At 58.4% G+C, this 9,806-nt stretch overlaps 1 protein-coding gene across 1 annotated transcript in view; it reads right to left on the bottom strand.

Annotated features, from left to right (window-relative positions):
• Positions 1-9,782, bottom strand: part of SETD1B (SET domain containing 1B, histone lysine methyltransferase) — a 28,545-nt gene extending 18,763 nt beyond the window's left edge. Inside the window, 6 exon segments of the mRNA XM_017863982.1 lie at positions 6-171; positions 3,472-4,704; positions 5,995-6,107; positions 8,171-8,441; positions 9,077-9,175; positions 9,384-9,782. Coding sequence (XP_017719471.1) covers positions 6-171; positions 3,472-4,704; positions 5,995-6,107; positions 8,171-8,441; positions 9,077-9,175; positions 9,384-9,557 — 2,056 coding nt within the window. The 5' untranslated portion in view covers positions 9,558-9,782.
• Positions 9,783-9,806: the final 24 nt, after the last annotated feature.

Here is a 9,806-nt window from a genome sequence, read left to right as displayed (position 1 = left end):
GAAGCCGGGTGGCGGGGGCAGTGGCAGGGTTGGGGCCAGCACAGAAGGGGCTGCCACAGCTGCCGCTCCTGGGGTCACCACCATGGGCTTGGGGCAATCGGCGCTGGTGATGGGGGCCGAGGGCATCTCGTCATCCGAGATCTCCATGTCCTCGCCTGAGGACTGCTGGCCCTGCAGAGAGAGCAGGGAGAGACAGTAAGGTGAGTCTGGAAGGCCAAGTGGCTCTCGGAGTCCCCTCTTCAAGACTAGCAATCAGCGGCACTCCCAGCTGTGTGACTCAGTGCAAGCCATTCAGTCTCTCCAAAGCCTCAGATTCTTCATTTGCAAAATGGGCATCACAGTCCCTGCTGCGTGGAGTTACCACTAGAATTCATTCATTCATTCCAATTCAACAAACATTTGCTCAGTACCTGTGTGCCAGGCACTGGTCTAGGTGCTGGGGACACAGAAGTGAAGAGGCAGACAAACATCTTACTCTCACGGAGCAGAGCCAGCAGGAAGAGGCAAAGGATGATGAGGGTGAAGATGGGAAATGTGAGGGAGAGAAAGAAGGCAGGGAGAGGGGTGGGGCACAGAGGATGAGACTGTTGCAATTTCGGAGATTCTGTTGCAACTTGTATGCAGAAATAGTTGCCACTTCCACAGCACCTCTTATGTGCCAGGGCCTTTCTAAACACTCCACACTTATTAACTCAGCTAAACCTCAGAACAGCCCTATTTTCAACTCTATTTTTGCCCTACGAGGAAACTGGGGCACAGAGAATTTAAGTAACCTGCCCAAGGCCACACAGCCAAGAAGAGATGGAGCCGGGATTTGAACCAGGAAGTGGTTCCGCGGCCTGTGCTCTCGGTGAGCCTGCTGTCCTTACTCTACAGCAGACGGCCAGGCAGAAAAGGTGACATTGGAGCAGGGGATTTAGCAGCACTAAGGCCCATAAACAGGAAGTATGTTGTTATTTATTTTTCCTTGATTACTCCTTTCACCTAGTCTCGTGACTGCACGCTCAGTATGGGCCCGCGTGGGGCTAAGCGCTGCAGACGGCTGTTTCATTTCTTACCCCAAAGATAACCTCACAGGGCAGGGGGATGGGGGGCTCTGCTCTGGCCCCTTTTGACAGTTAATAAACACACTCAGAGCCTCAGCCGTGGCCCCACGGCACAGCCAGTCAGAAGAAGGGCTGGAGCCCAGGACCTGCCCAGTGCGGGGCTGCAGCTGGGATCCAGGGAGGTGGTGACTCAGGGTGAATGTGGGAGGTGTCAAGGATGGGTGTGGGGCTTTAGGGAGCTGAGTGGACAGGCCTGGAATTGGGGTGGGGGGACCTTTGAAGGCTGAAGAGGAGTGGGGGTGGAGGTGAAATCTGTACATGTTGCAGGATCAGAGGTCAGACTACAGGTGAGGAAGGCCTCAGAGGGAAACTGCAGGTGCGGGAGTAGGAGGAGGGGGACTACCAAAACTAAGGCAGCAGAAAGAAGCTCTAGACTTTACTAGGTCCCCTCTGTGTGCACACACACACACACATACGCATGGGCACATTCTGCTTCTCAGGATCCCCATGCACATCAAGAAGAGACAGACGGGCTCGGGTGGATCCTCAAAGAGCACTCTCCAGATCAGTCCTGGACAGCGCCGAGCACAGCGCGCCGCGGCACGCAGAGGGTTAACCAAGGCGGCCGCCGCCGCCGCCGCCGCCGCCAGCCAATCACAGGGAGGCGGATCCTGCGCTCCAGCCGTGGCCGGCCCTGCCCCTCCCTCCGCCCAGCAGTCCTGGGGTGAGAAGCGGCAGGAATTTGCTGAGCACCGGGAGCCCAGCAGGCCTGGCGATCCCTGGAGCATCCTGTGCGGCACCTCACTTAAGCTGAGGCCCTGTGCTGCAGGGATTCTCAGAGGCCCATTTGGCAGATGACGAAACTGAGACTCAGAAAGGCAAAGTGCCTTCCCCAGGGTCACATAACCAGTAGGTGGCTTAGCGGGACTCAAGGACTTGAGCCTGAACTTTTAACGACCAGCCACTGTTTAGTAGAAAAGCTCCCCTGCACCCCCGGCTGGCCCCGCCTGCGCCGCTCCCCCACCTCAACCTCAGCCTAGGCTGGGACAGGGTCCAGCTCCCTGCACTGCGCTCAGCCGCAGGAAAACTAGGCACTAGTCCCCGGTGCCAGCAGGGGGCGCCCGCAGGCCGGCCCGAAGCTTCCCAGGACTCGGCGGCTCCCTGCGCTGGCGGCCGGGCAGTCCCAGACCCCCGCTCCCGGGGCCTCTGCCTGCCTTTCGCTCCAGCCACTCCGGGCCTCTGAGCCCTGGACCGTGGTCAGCATGGTAAACACTCTTCACCCCAGGCAGCCTGGACGGAGCGGAGGAGGAGGGTGCTAGGACCGGCGGCCCCCCTACAGCTGCACACCTGTCAACGCCCCCTGCCAAGGCCTGCTGCCTGGACCCCTTGATGCCAGAAACCACTTCCCCAGAACTGCCTGGAGGCCCCCTGGAGCCCCAGCCACCTGCGGCACCCTCCCAGGCAAGCCAGGTTCCTCTCGTTCCTCCCTGAGGCAGCCAGACCCGCCTAATCAAAGGGCCCAAGAAGGGGGCAGTCCTCCTCCCCTCCGCCCACAGGGACACAGAGCTCTGTCTAAGCCCCTGGCTGCCCATGCCCACCGGGGCTGCGGCTCCAAAGCAGGTGACTGGACCGAGAAGGAGAAGTGGAGCAAGGAGGATGACCCAGCACCCTCCCAAGGGAACCTGGCACGTGGCACCCTCACCCCAACCCAATCCCTGGACAGGACTACCTGAGGCTGGCGATTTAGGCAATGAGACCCCAAGACCTGAGGAGAGGGTGGGGGATGGTCAACTTCGCCTGTTTCTCGCAAAATGGCGCCCCACCCCCACCCCAAGTTAGCTCTTAACTCCATCCCTGGAGCCAGTGGGAGAAGGAGGGAAACTTCAGCACCCTCCCTGTCTGCCATAGTTTCTCCCTCCTCAGAGGGCACCAGACTCTAGGAGACAGTGCTGCGGGGCTTCACCCCACTCAGGTCACCACAGTACTCTGGCCAATTTCTCTCCTCCCCTCTGCCTGCCAAGACTCCCTGATTGTTCCCAAGTCACGCAACAGACAAGGGGACCAAGAGCCATCCCCACAGCGCATACTCTCTGAAACCTCAGCAAACTCCTACCAAAGAGGCTCAGGCCAGAATGTATCCCTAGGAGAAGTTGACTTCTTACCTAACAAGGAGAGCATCAGAACTAGGCCATGCTTTCCTTCTCTCCATGGCTGCTAGGGAGCTCACTGCCAAACCAATTGCTCAATCACAGCCCTTGGTGTTTTTTGCATCCCCTTTTTATTCTCTAAGTTCCACCTGTTATATTGGCTTTCCTAGCCCCATTGCTTCTGCATCTTAGCTAGTCATACTAAATGCTTGAGGGGGGAAAGGGACATACAAGATAGACAAAACCAGTCCCAGACAGATGGACAGACACGGTGGTACCTCATCCATCTTCTCTGAGGTCGGGGTTCTGTCTCCAACCAGGTCCAAGGCCACCTCAGCTGTCTGGCCCAGAAGCCCAGCAGGGTCCGGGGGGCCTGGCTCGGGTGGAGGCCGAGGCCCAAGGCCCAAGTCGAGCTCCTCATCCTCATCGGAGTCTGGCAAGGGTGTTGGGCTGATGTCCTCCAGGCCGGTGCTGGAGGGGCGTGAGGAGGGGGGCGTGGGGCCTCGGAAGCCTGGCTGGGAGTTGGTGCCAAAGGGGGCCAGTGGGGAGAGCTGGGAGGAGGAGGAGGAGATGGGGCTGCCCTCCATCTGCAGTTCAGTGTCCGAGTCTGGCTCCCGCAGGAAGAGCAGCTTGGTGCGCTGCTCCTTCAGGAGCATCTCGATGCGCGAGTCCAGGCTGTCGTGGGGCTTCTCTGGCCCTGCAGGGGACGACTCCAGCGTGGGCGTGCCAGGGCTGTCACAGGGCTCAGGACTCCAGCCGAAGGTGGGCCGGCCCCCCAGCTCCATGCTGTTGGTGTCGGGGGGCGGAGGGCCGGGTGGTGTGCCTGGCTTCTCCTTGGCCAGAGGCTCAGCAGGTGGCAGGGGTGGGGGCGCCGGTGCCCTCCGGAACTCCCCGCTGTCACGGGCCCCAAAGGTGGCTGTGGCTGTGGGCTCTTCTGGGGGTGGAGGGAAGTGGGCCACTGGGGTCTGATATGGAGAGAAAGCAGACTTGAATCCAGGAGCAGAGGTTGCCTGGGCGGGTGGTGGAGTGTGGGCAAATGTGGCCGAATCCTGTGGTTGGGCCTTGAAGGGGGGGCCACTGCTGCCCCCAGTGCCGCTGACTGCTCCGAATGGGAGGTCTGAGGAACCCCGGAAGGCGGCTGTGGCCCCAGCCACCGCAGTGACCGCGGGAGAATTGTGGACATAATGATGTTCATGGCGGCGGTTGTAGGCGTCGGTGAACTTGCTCTCATGGCGCCGGGCCTTGAAGGTCACTGCGGGGTCCTGGCTGAAGAGGTATGAGGGTGTGGGCTGGCGGCTGGAGTAGCTAGAGTCCTGTGAGAAAGGGGTGCCCAGGCGTGGTGTGAGCGGGGTGCCCTGTCCATAGGAGTTGGGTGTGTCCAGGCGGCAGCTGGAGTAAGCTGTGTCCTGGGAGAAGGGTGTCCCACCGCTATTGGGGGTGACAGAGGAGGAGCCGGAGCCACAGCCTGCAGACAGGCCTCCATCCTTGAGGCGCTTCAGGGCATCTGACAGCTAAGGAGAGACAGAGATGTGAGACTACTGGGGGAAAACGTGCAATGGAACAGGGCTGTTTTCCCTTCTCATTCTGGCTGCTGGGGAGCTCAGAGCCAAACTGCTCTAGAACTGCAGCATAAGGAATGGAAGAAGGGGAGATTGAGAAGGAGTGTCATGATGGTACTAACTTTTTCTCTAATCTTAGGGGTAGCCAAATATGTTCAGGGAACCTTGAGGGTTTTTCCTAATCCCAGAGGACATAGAGAAAAGAGAAGACCATAACATCTTGGTTTAGGCTGGGATTTTCTTTTTGCCTCAGGCTGTCAGAAATCAAAGACTTTCCAGGCAGGATTATGACCAAGAACTACAATCTTGTACACGAGAGGATGGCCAAGGGCTTTGTCGTCCTAGCCACCCAGTGTTTTAGGATTTAAAGTGATAAACAGAGGCCAGGCATGGTGGCTCATGCCTGTAATCCCAGCACTTTGGGAGGCTGAGGCGGGTGGATCACTTGAGGTCAGGAGTTCAAGACCAGCCTGGGTCAACATGGTGAAACCCCATCTCTATTAACCAAAAATACAAAAATTAGACAGGTGTGGTGGTGGGTGCCTGTAATCCCAGCTACTCAAGAGGCTGAGGCAAGAGAATCACTTGAGCCCAGGGGGCGAAGGTTGCAGTGAGCCAAGATCGTGCCACTGCACTCCAGCCTGGGGACAGAGCGAGACTCCATCTCAAAAAAGTAAATAAAATAAAAATAAAGTGATAAACAGGCCAGTGGCAGCTAGTCAGACTGATGCGAGAGAGGAGCTGACATGAGACTCGCCCCATGCGAGAATCGTCCCTGTGTCCTGGGAGGCAGTGGTCTGGAAGGAGTCGGTCTTGCTCTGGAAGGCAGGGCATGAACTCTGGTTTCTGGGTTTAGGGGTAGTGACATGCCCAGGACACCAGACACTAAGGACCCACTAAGAAACAGCAATGTTTGGCATCAACGTGGAAAAGCGGGCCCGGGCAGGTTCTGGGTCTGTGGGAATCACAGCCTGTGCTGGGGAGGGGAGAAGCCACAGGAAACAGAACCAATCCCTCAGAGCCCCACTGCAGGAGAGCTTGGGAAAATGGGGCTCTAGGCCCTGCTCCCAATTGTGGGGGGCGTGGCCGGGTTTCACACCCTCTTAGGCCTTGGTCTCCAAAGCTGGAGACAGTGAGGTGGGGGTAGGCTGGGGGTCCTATCAGAGAGTTGGTGAGGCTTTCCAGAGGAGGGGGGCACATCAAAGAGCTGGCGATGGGGCAGACTGACGGCCATAAACCCACCTGCAGGGTCTCATTCACGATTGGAGAGACAGCGTCCAGCTCGCCCACTGGGAGAGTCTGGGGGGTGTATCGGCCAGTGACCAACAGTTCATAGAACCGCATTCGGGTTTCCCCTGTGGATGAGTAGGAAAGGGGGGACTCAGTGAGGTTCCAGGATGGAACAGCCCCCACAGGGATTCCAACCTGTGTGGCACCCCAGTGGGTCCCTTGTGCCCCAGACCCCAGTCCTAGGGAGGCTGTGTGGCCGAATTCCCACCCCTCTGCACCTCACTCAGGGTTCCCACTTCTTTAAGAAAGCTGCTGAGCTGCACCATTTTTCTGATCCTGAGATCCAGAAGCTACTGTCTCCTGGGGCTGAGACTCCCCCAAACCCAAACCCAGAACTGCCACCCGCGACACCAAGTCCCTCCAACCCCTGCATTACCTGGGCCATGGTGCCCAAAGAGCCACATCTTCCCCTTTCTGCTCAATACCCAGGGGTTTGCAGTGAGAGGAGGGGAAGCCCAGTTTGTTAAATATCTGGGGCCAGGTGGGCAGCAGAGTTTGTAACACACTCTAGTAGCACATTACTGTGAACTACACAGGCCCTGACCAGGCTGAGGGCCCCAGGGTGGCCTGGGGACTACCTTGGGCTTGAACCCTCCACCCCTCAGCAGAAGGAGGCTTTTACAGACCAGGGCCCGGGGGTTATCGATATTTATAGAGCCTCAGAGGCAGCTGCTTACATATGCAAAAAAGACATGTTCCTGGAGCTACACTTTACTGGTCTCTTTCTTGAAATACAAACTTAGTTGGCAGTCTCTGAGGGCTTTTGTGTTTTTGTTTGTTTGTTTTTTTTGCAGAAATGAAATTTTGTTGAGACCTGGCTGCTCCTTAAAATGTGGGCACGTGATAGGGAAGGGGGTGCCACATTCAATTTATCAGGAAGAAACCATGCTGCAAACACCCAAGGTCCTCACTGCCCCCCAACCCCCATAGACTGAGAAGCTAGGGAAAGAGGCAGGAGGGACTGTGGACTGGACAGAAAAAGAGGGCTGTGCCCTGAGAGGAGAAACAGAACCAGGCACAGGCTGGGCAAGTGTGCGTGGAATAATCACCACCACCCCCGGCACCGGCTCACAGCTTGGTCAATACATTTTAATCATTAAACGCAAAAAAAGAAAAGTTCTGATTTTCCTGCCTTGGGTTTGGTGTGTCCCAGTTGCCCCTGAACCCCATGCTCACAAAATTCCTGGAAGCTGCACTTTTGTCCTCCCAGGCAGGGTTTCCCAGGGGACCCGGGTGGGTTAGGGACCAAATGGCATCTCCCCACTTAGCTGGTTGGCCCTCAAAGCACTCAGCACCTTCTTTTATTGATGGGAGCTGCCCTAAAGAGGCCTCAGGCACACTTCGGGGAATGCCCTCGAGTCCTACAAGCCCCTTGGTCCTGCAGGGGCCTCCAAAGACCCACAGGGTGGAAGGTATGGCCTCCCTAGCCAGCTCCAGAGAGCACCCAGCTGATTCCAGAGCAGGGGAGGTGCTGCGGTCTCTTTAAGAGAGAGGAGGGAAGACACAGTGTCAACCCTTGAGCACCCAGAGCCGCCCACCCGGCTCTTCCCGGCTCTGCTGTTCCCTGGCGGCTCTATCGGGAACCTTATCAATGAAACAACACTCCCGGCCCCAGATTGGCTGCCACTTCCAGGGGGGAAGGGGCGGCAAGGGAGCGGGGGACACCCTGGATCCTTAGCGGACTCTCTTTTTAGTTTCCACACCTTCTTTTGATGTATTTAAAGGCATCCTAGTGGCACTCTCAGTCCCCCACAAGTAAACAAACTCTGCCTCTTCCCCTAACACAGGCAACGCTGGGGACTGTCTAAACCCAGGCCACCAGGGCTCAGTGAGGGGGCCTGCGGGGGTGTCAGCGGTGGGGAAGCCTCTGGGTGGTCCCTAGGGGTGCGGTGGCCAAGGACCGGCACAGTTGGTAAATTACAGACTGTCTCCTAGCAACAGACAACACATTTAGCTCCACGCGACTCTACCCTCAGGAGGGGGCTAAGAAAATAAATAAGGTTGTGGGGCGTGGGGGGGGGGAATTCCAAGGAAGAGTGGGGGTGGTCCTCCCCACGCTGCAGGAGGGGCGGGGAGGGAAAGGGTCGGGCTGACAGGTCTCCCCGCGCTCCTCCCCTGCCGGGCTCACCTTTGGTGTCCAGCTCCACGTGGATAATGTTGCCCATGACGGAAGTGCTATGCAAGTGCTGAACGGCATCCTTGGCTCCCCGGACCGTGGCAAAGACCACCTTGGCGATGCCCAGGTGCTTCTTGGTCTTGGGGTTGTACAAAATCTCCACCTCCTCCACCTCCCCATACTTCTTGCACATGTCCCTCAGGAAGTTTTCGCGGATGTTATCATTCAGCTTGGCAAATGTCACCTGCTTCGGAGGCACCGGGCCCACGTAGAACTCATCGATCTGGCAGGGACCGAGGGAGAAGAGAGTTTGGAGAACGTTTAAACCTAAGAGAAAACACAACATTCCCCCCCGCCCCCCGCAACTCGCCCGCCCGTTGAAAACAATAAAGGGTAAAAAAAAAAAAAACTTAAAAAAAAAAAATTTTTTTGGGGAGGGGGGGAAAATGCACGCGGGCGGGCCCGGGAAGCGGAGGATTAAATCGTTTGGAACGTGGAAGTCCTCTGGGTTCGGAAGGAAAGGGGAAAAAGAAACAGTTTCTCTTTCCCCACCCCCCATTCTGGCCTCCTCTTCCTGCTGCCGGGTCAGGGGCGACCCCTCGGGCTTAGGAAGTTGTCTTTTAGGGGGCTGGCGAGAGGGGAGAGTCTCGGGGCCAAGCCCCCGGGCGGACTGGAGCCCCCCGCGGGGCGTGCAGGACACTGTATCTACGCCGTGATTACAGTTTCACCCAGTGTTATTTTGTTTACAGTAGCTGAGAGGGGACACCCTCTCGCCAGCGCTCTACCCCTCCCCGCCAAAACTTCCCTGGCCCCGGACGGCGGGAACTGGGAATCCGGCTGGGCTCGGTCAGGACTGGCGTTATTTTCGAACTCGGGGAGGTGGGGGAGGGACGGCGGGGCAGTGGGGAGGGGTCCTACTTTGAATTTGGGCACCGACAGCTCCAGCTCCTTGTTTTTGGTCCAGATTCCGACGACCCGGGGATCTTCGACAATTTCCACCGGGCGGTTGCTGGACATCTGTGGGGAGAAATTGGGGGGCCGGGATGGGAGGGCTGGTCGCCCTCCCCAGGGGCAGACCCCTTTCTCCAGGCACTTGTCAAACTCCAGGGCTGGGGCCCCGTCTGACAGTTGGCCGGGGGGTCGGGCGGGGGGTCCCCGGCCGCTAGGCGCGTCTCCCCCGGACGCGGCGGGGGGCACGGCTGGGGGGGGCACGCCGGCTACTCACCGCCAGGCTGAAATGCTGCCCATCGTAGCGGTACAGTTTATGATGCCCCTTTTTCAGAGCCGGGTCAATCATCAACTTGTAACTTCTCCAATGGTGGTTCCTCCTCTCGCCCGAAGGGCCGGGCTGCGGCGGGGGCTGCTGGTGGTGGTGGTGGGGGGGGTGACTGTTCTCCATGCCGTTAACCCAACCTGAAAACCAGCAAGTTGTTGTCGTCTCCGCCGCGGCGGCGGCGGCCGCTTCTACACACACGCGAAAGAATCCAATCGGCCGGCCCCCACCCCCTCCCACCTTGCCAGCGCGCCCCGAAAGGAGCTGTCTCGCTAGCTCCCCCCAAAACAAGAATGGAGCGAGAGAATAACCCTTCCGGGAGAATTACGCGCCCGCCCGCTCGGCCACCGTCTCGGGGCGGCAGCGAGGGTCTCC

The sequence above is a fragment of the Rhinopithecus bieti genome, unplaced genomic scaffold (genome assembly GCF_001698545.2).
Source record: "Rhinopithecus bieti isolate Rb0 unplaced genomic scaffold, ASM169854v2 scaffold_74595, whole genome shotgun sequence".
NCBI lineage: Eukaryota > Metazoa > Chordata > Mammalia > Primates > Cercopithecidae > Rhinopithecus > Rhinopithecus bieti.
This window is presented reverse-complemented; position numbering and strand designations above follow the sequence as displayed.